At 32.9% G+C, this 21,323-nt stretch overlaps 1 protein-coding gene across 2 annotated transcripts in view; it reads right to left on the bottom strand.

The window, feature by feature from the left end:
• Positions 1-21,323, bottom strand: part of LOC134854098 (uncharacterized) — a 50,336-nt gene that overhangs the window by 15,245 nt on the left and 13,768 nt on the right. For both annotated transcript variants that reach the window (XM_063870206.1, XM_063870207.1), the window contains exons 4-5: positions 20,027-20,155; positions 19,278-19,479 (exon numbers count right to left, since the gene is read on the bottom strand). In XM_063870206.1, the coding sequence (XP_063726276.1) occupies positions 19,278-19,479; positions 20,027-20,155 (331 nt within the window). The remainder of the gene's footprint in view (positions 1-19,277; positions 19,480-20,026; positions 20,156-21,323) is intronic.

Here is a 21,323-nt window from a genome sequence, read left to right as displayed (position 1 = left end):
CTCTATGAGAACTAACTCAGTGTTCTCGCATTTGAAGTATATATTTTTGATGGGAAAATTAGCGCTTGATTTTTGACCATCTGATTGGCCACCAAACAAATTCAAACTTAGGATCAACTGTACAATCCACCCCTCCCCCTTCCAAAAAATTGATATATGGGGATAAGTTATGAATTTTTGAGATAATTATAATTGGGAAAATCGAATCGATCTCATTATTTTGAAAAAGTAATCACAATTACATAAGACTAACATTTTCAGTAGCTAACGTGTGGTAACGTAATAAGGAAAAAATTTAGCTTAAGTAGTTCATTTTGGATGATCTAATTTGCCGTTGGATCAAAAAGAAAAACAGATTAGACAATATTTTGTTCCAACACCTGATGTGACCAGTAGATAGTAGATTTGGCACCAATAAGGTTGTTGAAGAATTTGGCACCACATTTGAAACGTAGCAACCCATTTGAAACCAGCTAAAAAAAATTCTTGTTTTACCCTATTATATTCATGACAAAATATCTCAGTAAAATACTTTGAAATAACCAATCATGATCCATAACTAACACTTATAATAATTTGTTAGGCTGAAACTTTTCATAGTTTCAGCTAGATTAGAGTAAATTCAACTTAGCAAACAGTTGCTCTTCTCCCGAACAATTCGTGATATCTAACCTTGCAAATACCAGTATACAATAGATCTATTGAGACTAGGAGATACAAAGTAAAATTAGGATTGGTATTAGACTAAGAAGCTGCACGAATCTATCCGGCCGAAAAAAAGATAGCGTGACAATCAGACGATGTACCTCATCTGAAATTACTCTATGAGTGAGCCACCCCGGACATAAACTCACGTTTCCTTTTGACAAGCTATCTCTCCAAAAAGGAAGCATGCTTGCCGGTTTCAGGACATAGCAGTGCCTGTTCCGACTGTTATTTGACGCCTAAATAGAGGTTTTTACTGACAAAAATGAGACGTTATCTAGGAAAAAACTTTTTTTCGTACACTTTTTCAAATATACACAATAGTCGCAATATAAATCTAGTTTGCTTCTGGTAACCTCACATATCAAAGGCCTTGCTTCATTTCAGTTTGGAACAATTCAATTTGCTGAGTTTGGTGAAATAGTATAAAAAGTCGTCATTTATCCCAAACTGACCAAAGTGGTCCTAAATTCAAATCCGCTTAACTTGAAAAAACAACACAGATAACTTTCTGATTCTCAGCTCTGAGTAGGAAAATTGTTCAAGCTGTTTAAAACTAATTCTGTCTGCTTTTCTAAAAATTTATGATTTGTTTAATATGGTGCAAATTTTTTCTGGTTTTTTTCTGCTTTTATTTTGTTTTTTTTTCAAGATTAAGTACGTACTCAGGTCATCTTTTTTTGCAAAAAAAACATGAAATTATTTTCATAGAAATTTTATGAAAAAAATAGTTTTTTGTTTTCAAGACAGCTTAGTTTCAAATTTACTTCAATAAATAATTTAAAATTTGACTGCTTTTATGCTCATTATTACCTCATTATTTATCCAATTTGTAGTGGCTCTATGAGAACTAACTCAGTGTTCTCGCATTTGAAGTATATATTTTTGATGGGAAAATTAGCGCTTGATTTTTGACCATCTGATTGGCCACCAAACAAATTCAAACTTAGGATCAACTGTACAATCCACCCCTCCCACTTCCAAAAAATTGATATATGGGGATAAGTTATGAATTTTTGAGATAATTATAATTGGGAAAATCGAATCGATCTCATTATTTTGAAAAAATAATCACAATTACATAAGACTACCATTTTCAGTAGCTAACGTGTGGTAACGTAATAAGGAAAAAATTGTGCTTAAGTAGTTCATTTTGCATGATCTAATTTGCCGTTGGATCAAAAAGAAAAACAGATTAGACAATATTTTGTTCCAACACCTGATGTGACCAGTAGATAGTAGATTTGGCACCAATAAGGTTGTTGAAGAATTTTTTCTTCAAGTTATTTTCATGTTAGTAAATAAAAACTTAAATTTACTGCATAAAGTACTCTAAATAGAAAAGTTTGTTCCGGTTTCCGTCGTACTATCATTTAGCAGAGTGGTCCGATTCCTGATTGTATTTTGCACCACGATCTTGGTCTTCATGCAATACCTGGTTTTTGTGGTATTGTTTGAAAATTTGGCGTAAAGTTACTTTCTCGTGAATAGGTCTTAGTCTATGAGGTAGCTACTTAATCCTACCTAGGGGTTGCGATTTGTGATCACGGGTTTGAGTATAGTAAATCAATCCACAAGGTTCAGGTAAAATTAGAACATAAGTAGATCGCTAGATACTGTTTTTTTGACTTACTTACTTGTTAAAGTTTTTAATCTGGGTCATCTAAGAGGAAGGGCTAAAATGAAGGATGGGTAACCGAAATTCTTCACTGTTTAGCCTAATTAAAATGGTTAGTTGTTTTTCAAAAATTTCTAATAATCCTGGGTCATTTAGAAAGGTTGGGTAGTGAATCGACGTTTGAGGTCGTTAGACGCTTTTTAAAATTATGGGATGGGGAAAACAAATTGTTCTGATTTGTTTCATGGAAAGCATTGATGATCAGTTATATTAAAATTAGATTTATCTTTAATTGAAATTAAAGATCCAAGGAGAACCTTGATGATCTGTTAATGAAACAAAAGTGAGGTATTGGAAGCAAGGATAAGCCTTGAAAAATTTCAATTTAAAAGTTTGGAATTAAAGAAAGTTTAAAGTTTTAAGATTTTGATGAGATTCGTTTCTTGAATTCTTGCTGTTATGTTTTACGTGATGAAAATGGAATGAGAAAAATAAGTTAATTATGAAACTAACAATGATTTTTGTACTAACTTTTTTTGTATGTCGTATTTAATAAAGTGTTTATTTAAAAATTCGATTTACTGCAGATTTTTAAGGGGAACGACATGTGTTTTTTTGATCAGTCGTTAGTGTATAGATAGTAAAATTAGACCAGTAAAATTGTTGAAAAATAGGTACTCAAATAGAAAAATTTGTTCCGGTTTCCGTCGTACTATCATGTAGCAGAGTGGTCTGATTTGATTTGGTTGTATTTCGCGCCACAATTTTTGGTTTTCTTTCAAAACCTATTATTTGTGGTTTCAGGAACAAGATTCAGGTATAATTAGAACACAAGTGGATCGCTAGATGCTGTTTTTTGACTTACTAACTTGTTAAAGGTTTTAGCCTGGGTCATCTAAGAAAAAGGGCTCAAATGAAGGATGAGTAACCGAAGTTCTTCACTGTTTAGCTTAATTAAAATGGTTCGTTTTTTTTCAAATTTTTCTATAGGTCCTGGGTCGTTTATAACGGTTGGGTAGTGAATCGTTGTTTGAGATTGTGAGACACTTTTCAAAATTATGAGATGGGGAGAACAAAATTGTTCTGATTTGATCCATGGAAAGTCTTGATTATCAATTCTAAAATAAATTAGATTTAGTTTTAATTAAAATTTAAGATCCAAGGAAAATCACATGATCTGTTAATGAAGGAAAAGTGAGGTATGGGAAGCAAGGATAAGCCTTGATATATTTTAATTTAAAACTTTGAGTTGAAGAAAACTTAAATTTTAAGATTTTGATGAGATTCGTTTCTTGAATTTTGCTGTTATGACTTACGTGATGAAGCTGGAATGAGAAAAATCAGTTAATTTATGAAACTAACAAAGATTTTTGTCGTAATTATTTTTTGGATTTTGTATTTAATAAAGTATTTAATGAAACATTTGATTTCCTGCTGATTTTTAGGAGCAACAGTTTGTGTTCTTTTTTTATCAGTCGTTAGTAAATAGATAGTAGATTTAGCACCAGTAAGGTTGTTGAAGAATGTTTTCTTCAAATTATTTTCATGTTAGTAAGGGAAAATTTAAATCTACTGCTTAAAGTACTTTAAATATAAAAGTTTGTTCCGGTTTTCGTCGTACTATCATGTAGCAGAGTGGTCCGATTCCTGATTGTATTTCGCGCCACGATCTTGGTCTTCATGCAATACCTGGTATTTCTGGTATTGTTTGAAAAATTGGCGTAAAGTAATTTTCTCGTGAGTAGATTTTAGTCTATGAGGTACCTACTTAATCCTACCTAGAGTTGCAATTTGTGATCACGGGTTTGAGAATATTAAATCAATCCACAAGGTTTAGGTATAATTAGAACACAAGTGGATCGCTAGATGCTGTTTTTTGACTTACTAACTTGTCAAGGGTTTTAGCCTGGGTCATCTAAGAGGAAGGGCTAAAATGAAGGATGAGTAACCGAAGTTCTTCACTGTTTAGCCTAATTAAAATGGTTAGTTTTTTTTTCAAAACTTTCTAATAGTCCTGGATCGTTTATAAAAGCTGGGTAGTGAATCGACGTTTGAGGTCGTTAGACACTTTTTAAAATTATGGGATGGGGAAAACAAATTGTTTTGATTTGTTTCATGGAAAGCATTGATGATCAGTTATATTAAAATTAGATTTATCTTTAATTGAAATTAAAGATCCAAGGAGAACCTTGATGATCTGTTAATGAAACAAAAGTGAGGTATTGGAAGCAAGGATAAATCTTGAAAATTTTCAATTTAAAAGTTTGGAATTAAAGAAAATATAAAATTTAAGATTTTGATGAGATTCGTTTCTTGAATTCTTGCTGTTATGTTTCACGTGATGAAAATGGAATGAGATAAATTAGTTAATTTATGAAACTAACAATGATTTTTGTCGTAACTAATTTTTGTATTTTGTATTTAATGAAGTACTTATTGAAAAATTTGATTTCCTGCTGTTTTTTTGGTGGAACGATTTGTGTTTTTTTAATCAGTCGTTAGTGTATAGTTAGTAGATTTAGCACCAGTAAGGTTGTTGAGAATTTTTCTTTCAAATTATTTTCATGTTAGTAAAAGAAAATTTAAAACAATTGCTTAAAGTATTTTAAATAGAAAAGTTTGTTCCGGTTTCCGTCGTACTATCATGTAGCAGAGTGATCCGATTCCTGGTTTTTTTTCGTGCCACGATCTTGGTCTTCTTTCAGTACCTGGTATTTCTGATATTGTTTGAAAGTTTGGAGTAATCTTACTTTCTCGTGAATAAATTTTAATCTATGAGGTACCTACTTAATCCTACCTAGGGGTTGTGATTTGTGATCAAGGGTTAGAGAATAGCAAATCAATCCACAAGGTTCAGGTAAAATTAGAACACAAGTAGATAGCTAGATACTGTTTTTTTTACTTAGTAACTTGTTAAAGGTTTTAGCCTGGGTCATCTAAGAGGAAATGCTCTAGTGAAGGATGAGTAACCGAAGTTCTTCTTTGCTTAGCTCAATTAAAATGGTTAGCTTTTTTCAAAAACTCCCAATGGTCCTGGGTCGTTTATAAAGGATGCGTAGTGAACTGACGTTTGAGGTCGTAAGACACTTTTTAAAATTAAGGAATGGGGAGAACAAAATTTTTCTGATTTGATCCAAGGAAAACCTTGATGATCCGTTATAAAACAAATTAGATTTAGTTTTAATTGAAATTAAAGATCCAAGGAAAACCTTGATGATCTGTTAATGAAGGAAAAGTGAGGTATTGGAAGCAAGGATAAGCCTTGATACATTTTTACTTAAAATTTTTGAGTTAGCGAAAACTTAAATTTTAAGGTTTTGATGTAGTTTTGTTTCTTAAATTTTGCTGTTATGACTTACGTGATGAAGCTGGAATGAAAAAAATCAGTTCATTTATGAAACTAACAATGATTTTTGTCGTAATTTTTTTTTTTATTTTGTATTTAATAAAGTATTTGATGAAACATTTGATTTCCTGCTGATTTTCAGGAGCAACGACTTGTGTTTTCTTTATCAGTCGTTAGTGTATAGATAGTAGATTTAGCACCAGTAGGGTTGTTGAGAATTTTTTCTTCAAATTATTTTCATGTTAGTAAACGAATATTTAAAACAATTGCTTAAAGTATTCTAATTAGAAAAGTTTGTTCCGGTTTCCGTTGTACTATCATGTAGCAGAGTGATTCGATTCCTGGTGGTGTTTCGTGCCACGATCTTGGTCTTCTTTCACTACCTGGTATTTCTGGTATTGTATGAAAATTTGGCGTAAACTTACTTTCTCGTGAATAAGTTTTATTCTATGACACCTACTTAATCCTACCTAGGGGTTGTGATTTGAGATCGCGGGTTGGAGAATAGTAAATCAATCTACAAGTTTCAGGTATAATTAGAACACAAGTAGATCGCTAGATACTGTTTTTTTGACTTAATAACTTGTTAAAGGTTTCAACCTGGATCATCTAAGAGGAAGGGCTGAAGTGAAGGACGATTAACCGAAGTTCTACTTTGTTTAGTTCAATTAAAATGGGTAGTTTTTTTTTCAAAATTCCTAATAGTCCTGGGTCGTTTATAAAGGATGCGTAGTGAATCGACGTTTGAGGTCGTAAGACACTTTTTAAAATTAAGGGATGGGGAGAACAAAATTGTTCTGATTTGATCCAAGGAAAGCCTTGATGATCAGTTATAAAATACATTAGATTTAGTTTTAATTGAAATTAAGGATCCAAGGAAAACCTTGATGATCTGTTAATGAAGGAAAAGGGAGGTATTTGAAGCAAGGATAAGCCTTGTTAAATTTTTACTTAAAAATTTTGAGTTAGAGAAAATTAAAAATTTTAAGGTTTTGAGGAGATTCGTTTCTTGAATTTTGCTTTTATGTCTTACGTGATGAAGCTGAAATGAGATAAATTAGTTAACTTATGAAACCAACAAGGATTTTTGTCGTAACTAATTTTTGTATTTTGTATTTAATGAAGTATTTATTGAAAAATTTGATTTCCTGCTGATTTTTTGGAGGAACGACTTGAGTTTTTTAATCAGTCGTTAGTGTATAGTTAGTAAATTTAGCACCAGTAAGGTTGATGAGTATTTTTTCTTCAAATTATTTTCATGTTGGTAAATGAAAATTTAAAACAATTGCTTAAAGTATTCTAAATAGAAAAGTTTGTTCCGGTTTCCGTCGTACTATTATGTAGCAGAGTGATCCGATTCCTGGTTGTTTTTCGTGCCACGATCTTGGTCTTCTTTCAGTACCTGGTATTTCTGATATTGTTTGAAAGTTTGGAGTAATCTTACTTTCTAGTGAATAAGTTTCAATCTATGAGGTACCACTTAATCCTACCTAGGGGTTGTGATTTGTGATCAAGGGTTAGAGAATAGTAAATCAATCCACAAGGTTCAGGTAAAATTAGAACACAAGTAGATAGCTAGATACTGTTTTTTTGACTTAGTAACTTGTTAAAAATTTTAGCCTGGGTCATCTAAGAGGAAATGCTCAAGTGAAGGATGAGTAACCGAAGTTTTTCACTGTTTAGCTCAATTAAAATGGTTAGTTTTTCTCAAAAACTCCTAATAGTCCTGGGTCGTGTATAAAGGTTGGGTAGTGAATCGACGTTTGAGGTCGTAAGACACTTTTTAAAATTAAGGGATGGGGAGAACAAAATTGTTCTGATTTGATCCAAGGAAAGCTTGATGATCAGTTATAAAACAAATTAGATTTAGTTTTAATTGAAATTAAAGATCCGCGGAAAACCTTGATGATCTGTTAAAAAAATCGAGGTATTGCAAGCAAGGATAAGCCTTGAAAAATTTTAACTTAAAAGTTTGGAGTTTAAGAAAAAGAAATTTTAAGGTTTTGATGAGTTTCATTTCTTGATTTTTTGCTGTTATGTATTACGTGATGAAGCTGGAATGAAAAAAATCAGTTAATTTATGAAACTAACCTTGATTTTTGTACTAACTAATTGTTGTATTTTGTATTTAATAAAATATTTACTGAAAAATTTGATTTAATGCAGATTTTTAGGAGGAACGACTTGTGTTCTTTTTATCAGTCGTTAGTGTATAGATAGTCGAATTAGCAACAGTAAAGTTGTTGAAGAATTTTTTGTTCAAATTATTTTCAAGTTAGTAAATAAAAACTTGAATTTACTGCATGAAGTACTGTAAATAGAAAAGTTTGTTCCGGTTTTCGTCGTACTATCATGTAGCAGAGTGGTCCGATTCCTGACTGTATTTCGCGCCACGATCTTGGTCTTCATACAATACCTGGTATTTCTGGTATTGTTTGAAAAATTGGCGTAAAGTAACTTTCTCGTGAATAGGTTTTAGTCTATGAGGTACCTACTTAATCCTCCTAGGGGTTGCGATTTGTGATCACGGGTTTGAGAATATTAAATCAATCCACAAGGTTCAGGTATAATTAGAACACAAGTGGATCGCTAGATGCTGTTTTTTGACTTACTAACTTGTTAAAGGTTTTAGCATGGGTCATCTAAGAAGAAGGTTCAAGTGAAGGATGAGTAACCGAAGTTCTTCACTGTTTAGCTTAATTAAAATGGTTAGTTTTTTTCAAACATTTCTAATAGTCCTGGGTCGTTTATTCAAAATTTTTGTTAAAATGCCAAGCAAATTGTTCTCAAAATGTTATTGGAAGAGCGCTTTAAGTACTATGAATGTCCATTTAAGTTTGTTTTTGTCTAGTAGTGTACTTGAAGTTTATCAGTTGCAAGAAGAAACATTGCCGTGTAGCAACTTATTTGGAACCAGCTCAAAAAAAGTTCCTTTTTTACCCTATTACATTCTTGACAAACTATCTCAGTAAAATACATAAAAATAATCAATCATGATCCATAACTAACACTCACAATAATTTGTTAGGCTGAAACTATTCATAGTTTCCGCCAGAATAGAGTAAATTTAACTTAGCAAGGAGTTGCTCTTCTCCCAAACACTTCCTGTTATCTAGCCTTGCAAATACCAGTATACACTAGATCTATTGAGACTAGGAGATACAAGAGTAAAATAAGGATTGGTATTAGACTAAGAAGCTGCACGAATCTATCCGGCCGAAAATAAGATGGCGTGACAATTAGTCGGTGTGCCTCATCTGAATTTACTCTATGAGTGAGCCACCCCAAACGTAAACTCACAATTCCTTTTGACAAGCTATCTCTCCAAAAAGGAAGCATGCTTGCCGGTTTCAGAACATAGCAGTGCATGTTCCGACTGTTATTTGACGCCTAAATAGAGGTTTTTACTGACAAAAATGAGACGTTTTCTAGGAAAAAACTTTTTTTCGTACACTTTTTTAAATATACACATTAGTCGCAATATAAATCTAGTTTGCTTCTGGTAACCTCACATATCAAAGGCCTTGCTTCATTTCATTTTGGAACGATTCAATTTGCTGAGTTTGGTGAAATAGTATAAAAAGTCGTCATTTATCCCAAACTGACCAAAGTGGTCCCAAATTCAAATCCACATAACTTGAAAAAACAACACAGATAACTTTTTGATTTTCAGCTCTGAGTAGGAATATTGTTCAAGCTGGTCAAAATAATTCTGTCTGCTTTTCTAAAAATTTATAATTTGTCTTATATGGTGCAAATTTTCTGGTTTTTTTTGTTTTTTTTTTGTTTTTTTTTTTCAGACCAAGTACGTACTTAAGTCATTTTTTTTGAAATAAAAATATGAAATTGTTTTTATAGTAATTTTATGAAAAAAAGAAAAAAACGTCGTTTGTTTTCAAGGTAGCTTAATTTCAAATTTACTTCAATAATGATTAAGTTGAAATTTTACTGCTTGAATGCTCATTATTACCTCATTATTTATCCCATCTGTAAAGCTCTATGAGAACTAACTCAGTGTTCTCGCATTTGAAGTATATATTTTTGTTGGGAAAATTAGCGCTTGATTTTTGGCCACGGGTTTGAGAATAGTAAATCAATCTACAAGGTTCAGGTAAAATTAGAACACAAGTAGATCGCTAGATACTGTTTTTTTGACTTACTTACTTGTTAAAGGTTTTAGCCTGGGTCATCTAAGAGGACGGGCTAAAATGAAGGATGAGTAACCGAAGTTCTTCACTGTTTAGCCTAATTAAAATGGTTAGTTTTTTTTCAAAAATTTCTAATAGTCCTGGGTCGTTTATAAAGGTTGGGTAGTGAATCGACGTTTGAGGTCGTTAGACACTTTTTAAAGTTATGGGATGGGAAAAACAAATTAACAAATTGTTCTGATTTGTTTCATGGAAAGCATTGATGATCAGTTATATTAAAATTAGATTTAGTTTTAATTGAAATTAAAGATCCAAGAAGAACCTTGATGATCTGTTAATGAAAAGTGAGGTACTGGAAGCAAGGATAAGCCTTGAAAAATTTCAATTTAAAAATTTGGAATTGAAGAAAATTTAAAGTTTTAAGATTTTGATGAGATTCGTTTCTTAAATTCTTGCTGTTATGTTTTACGTGATGAAAATGGAATGAGAAAAATAAGTTATTTATGAAACTAACAATGATTTTTGTACTAACTTTTTTTTGTATGTCGTATTTAATAAAGTGTTTATTTAAAAATTTGATTTACTGCAGATTTTTAAGGGGAACGACATGTGTTTTTTTTATCAGTCGTTAGTGTATAGATAGTAAAATTAGACCAGAAAAATTGTTGAAAAATATGTACCCTATATAGAAAAATTTGTTCCGGTTTCCGTCGTACTATCATGTAGCAGAGTGGTCTGATTTGATTTGGTTGTATTTTGCGCCACGATCTTGGTCTTCTTTCAAAACCTATAATTTGTCGTTTCAGGAACAAGGTTCAGGTATAATTAGAACACAAGTGGATCGCTGGATGCTGTTTTTTGACTTACTAACTTGTTAAAGGTTTTAGCCTGGGTCATCTAAGGGGAAGGGCTCAAATGAAGGTTGAGTAACCGAAGTTCTTCACTGTTTAGTCTATTTCTATTAGTCCTGGGTCGTTTATAACGGTTGGGTAGTGAATCGTTGTTTGAGGTCGTTAGACAATTTTCAAAATTATGAGATGGGAAGAACAAAATTGTTCTGATTTGATCCAAGGAAAGCCTTGATGATCAGTTATAAAACACATTAGATTTAGTTTTAATTGAAATTAAAGATCCAAGGAAAACCTTGATGATCTGTTAATGAAGGAAAAGTGAGGTATGGGAAGCAAGGATAAGCCTTGATATATTTTATTTATAACTTTGAGTTGAAGAAAACTTAAACTTTAAGGTTTTGATGAGATTCGTTTCTTGAATTTAGCTGTTATGACTTAAGTGATGAAGCTGGAATGAGACAAATCAGTTAATTTATGAAACTAACAATGATTTTTGTCGTAACTAATTATTGTATTTTGTATTTCAAAAAGTATTCAATGAAAAATTTGATTTCCTGCTGATTTTCAGATGCAACGACTTGTGTTCTTTTTATCAGTCGTTAGAGTATAGATAGTAGATTTAGCACCAGTAAGGTTGTTGAAGAATGTTTTCTTCAAATTATTTTCATGTTAGTAAAGGAAAATTTAAATCTACTGCTTAAATTACTCAAAATAAAAAATTTTGTTTCGGTTTTTGTCGTACTATCATGAAGCAGAGTGTTCCGATTCCTGGCTGTATTTCACGCCACGATCTTGGTCTTCTTTCAGTACCTGGTATTTGTGGTATTGTTTGAAAATTTGGCGTAAACTTACTTTCTCGTGAATAAGTTTTATTCTATGAGGTACCTACTTAATCCTACCTAGGGATTGTGATTTGAGATCGGGGGTTGGAGAATAGTAAATCAATCCACAAGTTTCAGGTTTATTTAGAACACAAGTAGATCACTAGATACTGTTTTTTTTGACTTAATAACTTGTTAAAGGTTTCAACCTGGGTCATCTAAGAGGAAGGGCTCAAGTGAAGGACAATTAACCGAAGTTCTTCTTTGTTTAGCTCAATTAAAATGGTTAGTTTTTTTTCAAAAACTCCTTATAGTCCTGGGTCGTTTATAAAGGATGCGTAGTGAATCGACGTTTGAGGTCGTAAGACACTTTTTAAAATTAACGGATGGAGAGAACAAAATTGTTCTGATTTGATCCAAGGAAAGCCTTGATGATCAGTTATAAAACACATTAGATTTAGTTTTAATAGAAATTAAAGATCCAAGGAAAACCTTGATGATCTGTTAATGAAGGAAAAACGAGGTATTGGAATCAAGGATAAGCCTTGATAAATTTTTACTTTAAAATTTTGAGTTAGAGAAAATTTAAAATTTTAAGATTTTGATGAGATACATTTCTTGAATTTTGCTGTTATGTCTTACGTGATGAAGCTGGAAAGAGATAAATTAGTTAATTTATGAAACCAACAATGATTTTTGTCGTAACTAATTTTTGTATTTTGTATTTATTGAAGTATTTATTGAAAAATTTTGATTTCCTGCATATTTTTTGGAGGAACGACTTGTGTTTTTTTAATCAGTCGTTAGTGTATAGTTAGTAAATTTAGCACCAGTAGGGTTGTTGAGAATTTTTTCTTCAAATTATTTTCATGTTAGTAAACGAAAATTTAAAACAATTGCTTAAAGTATTCTAAATAGAAAAGTTTGTTCCGGTTTCCGTCGTATTATCATATATATATAGCAGAGTGATCCGATTCCTGGTGGTATTTCGTGCCACGATCTTGGTCTTTTTTCCTACCTGGTATTTCTGATACTGTTTGAAAGTTTGGAGTAATGTTACTTTCTCGTGAATAAATTTTAATCTATGAGGTACCTACTTAATCCTACCTAGGGGTTGTGATTTGTGATCCAGGGTTAGAGAATAGTAAATCAATCCACAAGGTTCAGGTAAAATTAGAACACAAGTAGGTGGCTAGATTCTGTTTTTTTGACTTAGTAACTTGTTAAAGGTTTTAGCCTGGGTCATCTAAGAGGAAATGCTCAAGTGAAGGATGAGTAACTGAAGTTTTTCACTGTTTAGCTTAATTAAAATGTTTAGTTTTTTTTCAAAAATTTCTAATAGTCTTGGGTCGTGTATAAAGGTCGAGTAGTGAATCGACGTTTAATGTAATTAGAAACTTTTTAAAAATTTGGGATGGGGAGAACACAATTGTTCTGATTTGATCCAAGGAAAGCATTGATGAGCAGTTATAAAATAAATTAGATTTAGTTTTAATTGAAATTAAAGATCCGAGGAAAACCTTGATGATCTGTTAAAAAAAATGAGGTATTGCAAGCAAGGATAAGCCTTGAAAAATTTTAACTTAAAAGTTTGGAGTTAAAAAAATGTAATTTAAAGTTTTTGATGAGTTTCATTTCTTGATTATTTGCTGTTATGTTTTACGTGATGAAGCTGGAATGAAAAAAAATCAGTTAATTTATGAAACTAACCTTGATTTTTGTACTAACTAATTGTTGTATTTTGTATTTAATAAAATTTTTACTGAAAGATTGATTTACTGCAGTTTTTTAGAAGGAACGACTTGCGTTCTTTTTATCAGTCGTTAGTTTATAGATAGTAGAATTAGCACCAGTAAAGTTGTTGAAGAATTTTTTGTTCAAAATTTTTTAAGTTAAAAAAAAACTTGAATTTACTGCATAAAGTACTCTAAATAGAAAAGTTTGTTCCGGTTTTCGTCGTACTATCATGTAGCAGAGTGGTCCGATTCCTGGTTGTATTTCGCGCCACGATCTTGGTCTTCATGCAATACCTGGTATTTCTGGTATTGTTTGAAAAATTGGCGTAAAATAATTTTCTCGTGAGTAGGTTTTAGTCTATGAGGTACCTACTTAATCCTACCTAGAGTTGCAATTTGTGATCACGGGTTTGAGAATATTAAATCAATCCACAAGGTTCAGGTATAATTAGAACACAAGTGGATCGCTAGATGCTGTTTTTTGACTTACTAACTTGTTAAAGGTTTTAGCATGGGTCGTCTAAGAGGAAGGGTTCAAGTGAAGGATGAGTAACCGAAGTTCTTCACTGTTTAGCTTAATTAAAGTGGTTAGTTTTTTTCAAACATTTTTAATAGTTCTGGGTCGTTTATTCAAAATTTTTGTTAAAATGCCAAGCAAATGGTTGTCAAAATGTTATTGGAAGAGCGCTTTAAGTACTATGAATTTCCATTTGCGTTTGTTTTTGTCTAGTTGTGTACTTGAAGTTTATCAGTTGCAAGAAGAAACATTGCCGTGTAGCAACTTATTTGGAACCAGCTCAAAAAAAGTTCCTTTTTTACCCTATTACATTCTTGACAAACTATCTCAGTAAAATACATAAAAATAATCAATCATGATCCATAACTAACACTCACAATAATTTGTTAGGCTGAAACTATTCATAGTTTCCGCCAGAATAGAGTAAATTTAACTTAGCAAGGAGTTGCTCTTCTCCCAAACACTTCCTGTTATCTAGCCTTGCAAATACCAGTATACACTAGATCTATTGAGACTAGGAGATACAAAAGTAAAATAAGGATTGGTATTAGACTAAGAAGCTGCACGAATCTATCCGGCCGAAAATAAGATGGCGTGACAATTAGTCGGTGTGCCTCATCTGAATTTACTCTATGAGTGAGCCACCCCAAACGTAAACTCACAATTCCTTTTGACAAGCTATCTCTCCAAAAAGGAAGCATGCTTGCCGGTTTCAGAACATAGCAGTGCATGTTCCGACTGTTATTTGACGCCTAAATAGAGGTTTTTACTGACAAAAATGAGACGTTTTCTAGGAAAAAACTTTTTTTCGTACACTTTTTTAAATATACACATTAGTCGCAATATAAATCTAGTTTGCTTCTGGTAACCTCACATATCAAAGGCCTTGCTTCATTTCATTTTGGAACGATTCAATTTGCTGAGTTTGGTGAAATAGTATAAAAAGTCGTCATTTATCCCAAACTGACCAAAGTGGTCCCAAATTCAAATCCACATTACTTGAAAAAACAAAACAGATAACTTTTTGATTTTCAGCTCTGAGTAGGAATATTGTTCAAGCTGTTCAAAATAATTCTGTCTGCTTTTCTAAAAATTTATAATTTGTCTTATATGGTGCAAATTTTCTGGTTTTTTTTGTTTTTTGTTTTGTTTTTTTTTCAGACCAAGTACGTACTTAATTCATCTTTTTTTTTCAAAAAAAGTATGAAATTGTTTTTATAGTAAATTTATGAAAAAAAGAAAAAAAAGTCGTTTGTTTTCAAGGTAGCTTAATTTCAAATTTACTTCAATGATTAAGTTGAAATTTTACTGCTTGAATGCTCATTATTACCTCATTATTTATCCCATCTGTAGTGGCTCTTTGAGAAATAACTCAGTGTTCTCGCATTTGAAGCATATATTTTTGTTGGGAAATTTAGCGCTTGATTTTTGGCCACGGGTTTGAGAATAGTAAATCAATCTACAAGGTTCAGGTAAAATTAGAACACAAGTAGATCGCTAGATACTGTTTTTTGACTTACTAACTTGTTAAAGGTTTTAGCATGGGTCATCTAAGAAGAAGGTTCAAGTGAAGGATGAGTAACCGAAGTTCTTCACTGTTTAGCTTAATTAAAATGGTTAGTTTTTTTTCAAAAATTTCTAATAGTCCTGGGTCGTTTATTCAAAATTTTTCTTAAAATGCCAAGCAAATTGTTCTCAAAATGTTATTGGAAGAGCGCTTTAAGTACTATGAATGTCCATTTAAGTTTGTTTTTGTCTAGTAGTGTACTTGAAGTTTATCAGTTGCAAGAAGAAACATTGCCGCGTAGCAACTTATTTGGAACCAGCTCGAAAAAAGTTCCTATTTTACCCTATTACATTCTTGACAAAAAATCTCAGTAAAATACATAAAAATAATCAATCATGATCCATAACTAGCACTCGCAATAATTTGTTAGGCTGAAACTATTCATAGTTTCCGCCAGAATAGAGTAAATTTAACTTAGCAAAGAGTTGCTCTTCTCCCAGACAATTCCTGTTAACTAGCCTTGCAAATACCAGTATACACTAGATCTATCGATACTAGGAGATACAAGAGTAAAATAAGGATTGGTATTAGACTAAGAAGCTGCACGAATCTATCCGGCCGAAAATAAGATGGCGTGACAATCAGTCGGTGTGCCTCATCTGAATTTACTCTATGAGTGAGCCACCCCGAACATAAACTCGCAATTCCTTTTGACAAGCTATCTCTCCAAAAAAGAAGCATGCTTGCTGGTTTAACGACATAGCAGTGCATGTTCCGACTTCCATTTGAGCCTAAACAAAAGTTTTTACTGACAAAATGAGAACGTTTTCGAAGAAAAAACTTTTTTTCGAACGTTTTTTTAAATATACACAACACGCGCAATATAAATCTAGTTTGCTTCTGGTAACCTCACATATCAAAGGCATTGCTTCATTTCATTTTGGAACAATTGAATTTGCTGAGTTTGGTGAAATAGTATAAAAAGTCGTCATTTATCCCAAACTGACCAAAGTGGTCCCAAATTCAAATCCGCATTACTTGAAAAAACAAAACAGATAAATTTTTGATTTTCAGCTCTGAGTAGGAATATTGTTCAAGCTGTTCAAAATAATTCTGTCTGCTTTTCTAAAAATTTATAATTTGTCTTATATGGTGCAAATTTTCTGGTTTTTTTTGTTTTTTGTTTTGTTTTTTTTTCAGACCAAGTACGTACTTAATTCATCTTTTTTTTTTCAAAAAAAGTATGAAATTGTTTTTATAGTAAATTTATGTGCATGTTCCGACTGTTATTTGACGCCTAAATAGAGGTTTTTACTGACAAAAATGAGACGTTTTCTAGGAAAAAACTTTTTTTCGTACACTTTTTTAAATATACACATTAGTCGCAATATAAATTTAGTTTGCTTCTGGTAACCTCACATATCAAAGGCCTTGCTTCATTTCATTTTGGAACGATTCAATTTGCTGAGTTTGGTGAAATAGTATAAAAAGTCGTCATTTATCCCAAACTGACCAAAGTGGTCCCAAATTCAAATCCGCATAACTTGAAAAAACAACACAGATAACTTTTTGATTTTCAGCTCTGAGTAGGAATATTGTTCAAGCTGGTCAAAATAATTCTGTCTGCTTTTCTAAAAATTTATAATTTGTCTTGTATGGTGCAAATTTTCTGTTTTTTTTTGTTTTTTTTTGTTTTTTTTTCAGACCAAGTACGTACTTAAGTCATTTTTTTTTGAAATAAAAATATGAAATTGTTTTTATAGTAATTTTATGAAAAAAAGAAAAAAACGTCGTTTGTTTTCAAGGTAGCTTAATTTCAAATTTACTTCAATGATTAAGTTGAAATTTTACTGCTTGAATGCTCATTATTACCTCATTATTTATCCCATCTGTAAAGCTCTATGAGAACTAACTCAGTGTTCTCGCATTTGAAGTATATATTTTTGATGGGAAAATTAGCGCTTGATTTTTGGCCATCTGATTGGTCATCAAATAAATTGAAATTTAGGATCAACTGTACAATCCACCCCTCCCCCTTCCAAAAAATTGATATATGGGGATAAATTATGGATTTTTGAGATAATAATAATGAGGAAAATCGAATCGATCTCATTATTTTGAAAAAGTAATCACAATTACTTGTGACTACCATTTTGAGTAATTAACGTGTGGTAACGTATTAATGAAAAGATTGTGCTTTAGTAGTTAATTTTGGATGATCTAATTTGCCGTTGGAACAAAAAGAAAAACAGTATAGACAATATTTTTCCCAACACTTGATGTGACCAGAAAGTTGCCTACAAATGTATTATTTGTTCAGACGCTGGATTTATTAGCATTGCTCCAGGGGCGGATTTAGGGGGGAGCGGGTGGGGGGCGGATGCCCCCCTCTCAGGGATTTGACCCCCTGCCGACCCAAAGGGTCCCCCCTTTGATACTTTTTCAGAAATCCATTTTTGGCCGACTGACGCTAAAATTTTTCTAAAGGCGCCTTCGGCGCCAATATATGCTATTTTTGAGGGGGAGCGCGCGCCAAAAAAACGCAATTTTTTTGTCAAAATTTTTCAAAAAGTGCCCAAAAACGGCTTTTTTGACTGTTTTTTCAAAAATTTGCCTGCGGCGCAGAAAATTTAGCCAAAATGTGGGCAAAACAGTGCTTTGGGAGAGCGCGAAAAATAAACAATAAAAATCAATTTGGTCGACCTAAAAAAAAAAAGGTCGTCAAAATTTTGGAAAATTTTTTGAAAATCCGCCCCCCCCCCTCGAGAAAATCCTAGATCCGCCCCTGCATTGCTCTAACCTTTTTTCCCAAATAGCAAAATGGTAGATGTATTCAGAACTTAATGCGCTACGTATAAACAATTCGGGTACTCTTTTCATCGTTGCCTCTTGATTTTGCTTGCTAGCTTTGTTGCGTTTTTCTTAGATTCATTCATGCCAGCTCAAATTCCGGCGACTATAAAAATCGAAGAAAACGGAAAAGCTGTTCGGACTTTCGAAGAAAACGGAATATTTATGCTCGGTGTGGTTTTTCGCTCCGACTTTCGTAACGAAAGTAACGGAATATTTGTGCTCCGGGTGGTTTTTTTTCTTCGGACAAATTTTGCTTTTTAAACTGGTCATTTTTGTTTGAAGCGGAACTATTGTGAACAGATTTGTTTTTGTTATTTTGTTACTTTTTTAAATCAGATTGTTGTTACCCACCTTTTTAGTTAGTGCGACATATAAGCTCAAGATTGAATTCTTTAAGGCGCCATCAATTTTAGAAACAGTTTGCATGTCGTTGTTGGGCGGAGCTGTTTGTAATCTTGCCTATAATGTTATTTTTTGATTTATATGAAGGGTTATTTTTAGTGGGGCCTGTCTGATTGGTGCTTCGGTGGACATTACATGTGAGGAGAGTACTGACAGAGCCTCCAATGGGACCACGGCTAATAAGATGTACTGTACGAATGCCAGTTGTGATCAGACTAAATACATGCACACACATTGTCTAGAACAGCTGGAGAACCAATTCGCCGATGATGTCTGCCCTGGTCAACAGCTAGATTCTTCGTAGATGGAAACGCCAAGATCCAAAAAAATCCAAGATCCAAAGATCGGGAAAAAACATTCAAAAAAACTTTGTTAAAAACATCATTGTGATTTTCATTTTTCCTTATTTTGAACCGAATTGCACGTAAAAATGTAAATAAATCAACCAAATTTTTGAGACCAGAAATAGCCAAGAAAAAGAAATTTTCAGATCTGAAATAGCCAAGAAAAAGAAATTTTCAGATCTGAAATAGCCAAGAAAAACGAAATTTCAGATCTGAAATAGCCAAAAAAAGAAAATTTCAGATCTGAAATAGCCAAGAAAAAGAAAATTTCAGATCTGAAATAGCCCATCCTTAAAGTATCTATGCGTTATTTAAGCATTTCACAACCTATTCCAGATCTGAAATTTAGATCTGAAATAGATAATTTCAGATCTGTTTTAGAAAATTTACTGGGTACGGGAAGTAATCGATTCAGATATGACTTTATACCTTGTGGCTGTGTGAAGGTAGTGGCTGTTGAACATGGCTATTTTGCGTGTGCTTCTCCAACCAACTGTCACAACTCTGCGGTGGAATCCCTCCAAGGTGTTGTGATCAAAGTAAACTAAGCTGCACTCCAGCTGACCCAGAATGGACATACAGATTATGACCACATCGAACAGAGGCAGCATTCCGTACACTGGTTTCAACACTTTAACACAATCACGCAACTCTCAGGCTCATTAAAAACAAGAAGAGAAAAACGGTTGGAAATCGAAAATGCGTATTCAGTTATCTAGTCGAAGAAATTCTGGAAAATGGGTAGCTTTTGGCCTTAAAGGTTAATTGAATGGTTACTTTGGCCAGTTTTTGAACAAATATTATGAAAATTATGACATAACTTTGACGCTAACTCTCCCCTAAAATTGGCGTGAAACAACGGGATCTCTTATTTCCCCCTATTGCAACAGGGGGGGGGGGGGATTCGTTACCAGGAATAAAATCCATATATGCTTAACAGCTGAACAGTTGACTTAGTTCTTAATTGGGTGGGCGGGGTTTGGAGTTACGAGACACCATTGTGGGATAGTTTAAAAGATCTCAATAACGAAAAATTCCAAATGTAATAGCGCAATTAAAATTAAAACCCCTAGACATACTGATAATTCAACAATTACTGTATACGTCAACATGAAATTACTATAAAAAGTCGATTGGACTTAATAGAAAAGCCTGGAATAGAGTAAACTCATGCATGCCTTTCTGCAGTTCGTCTCTACTCGAGACTACACACTCGTCTATGATGAGAGCATAGAGACTGTTGATTGCTCTGTGTCGGGGGAAGTAATCTTCCACCGAGTTCAGCTTGCAAGAGACAAATTCGGCTCCTAAGCACATCTGATTATGTTTACAGATATGAGATTGACCGATTGGATTTAAACCGAGATGAACATTGGCTGGACTTGACACCTGTTTTTGCAGCGATTTTTGTCAATTTTTTTTGTCAAAATTTTCCATAAATTGCCTTTTTCCTTGCCAGCGGTTCTATTTTTTTTGTTCAAGCTCAATTTTTATAGTCCTCTGAAAGCGCTTGCAAAATCAATTTGGTTGATCTTTAAAAATTGTCACAAATTTTTTTTCTAAAATCGCCCTCTCGAGAAATTCCTAGATCAGCCCCTGACCTCCCGACCATCATCATAAAAAATCTCTCAAATAAATTTCCCAGTAAGTTCTCCCTAGCAAGAATGAAGAATACTCCAGAAAATTTTTCCAATGTCTTTCAATTGTTTATTGCCTAAGAATTGAAGTCCGAATCTCAAGGTCCAAAAATTGCTTGAAACCCATCTGATTGAATGTCAATCCTACTTACTAACTCTCAGTAAAATCATAAAAGATCAGCTGGTGATCAACTAACTATTTTGTCGACAATGAATTAGATAGTACTTTTGAAATCAATTTTTTTTTCTAAAGTTTCTTAAAACATTCTTCATCAATCCCGACTTCTTCTCGAAACTCAATGGAAATGTCAGATCAAATCTCAATCTCTAACACCAACCCATTAATCCTAGTTGCACTAATTCTGAATCGTCAAACTTTACAGACCCAGCGGTCTAAATTTTTTGTTTTGCTTTTCTGTCAAAGAGTTTAGCTTTTTGCTAGTAGATATAACACGGATTGAGTTTAAACCAGCGGATTTCAGTACAAAGCTGGTCGTCAAAAATTGTGGCTTTTTTTTGCTCACAAAGAGCTAGTTCAGGACAATGACAGGCAAAGATTATATGGCTTGAATTTTTTCTCAGCGACAGTCCGAATGTTCAGCAGAGGGCAGCCTATTTCTCTCATATCGTGAAAGAAAACAATAAAAATACGGTATCAGCGAACTTAGTTCCGGTTGAAAGAAACTGGAGAAGCAATCACGTACACAATCTTCAGTGCTACTGCATCGACTAGAAAAATACTTGAAGTGGAGAAAGTACCGAGCAGGGCATGGGCATGGGCGCATGGTCATGCATTCAATAGGAAATAGAAGCAAACACCAGGTGGTGACTGCTTTGT

The sequence above is a fragment of the Symsagittifera roscoffensis genome, chromosome 9 (assembly GCF_963678635.1).
Source record: "Symsagittifera roscoffensis chromosome 9, txSymRosc1.1, whole genome shotgun sequence".
NCBI lineage: Eukaryota > Metazoa > Xenacoelomorpha > Acoela > Convolutidae > Symsagittifera > Symsagittifera roscoffensis.
The sequence above is the reverse complement of the archived record's forward strand: the minus strand, read 5'-3'. Positions and strand labels throughout refer to the sequence as shown.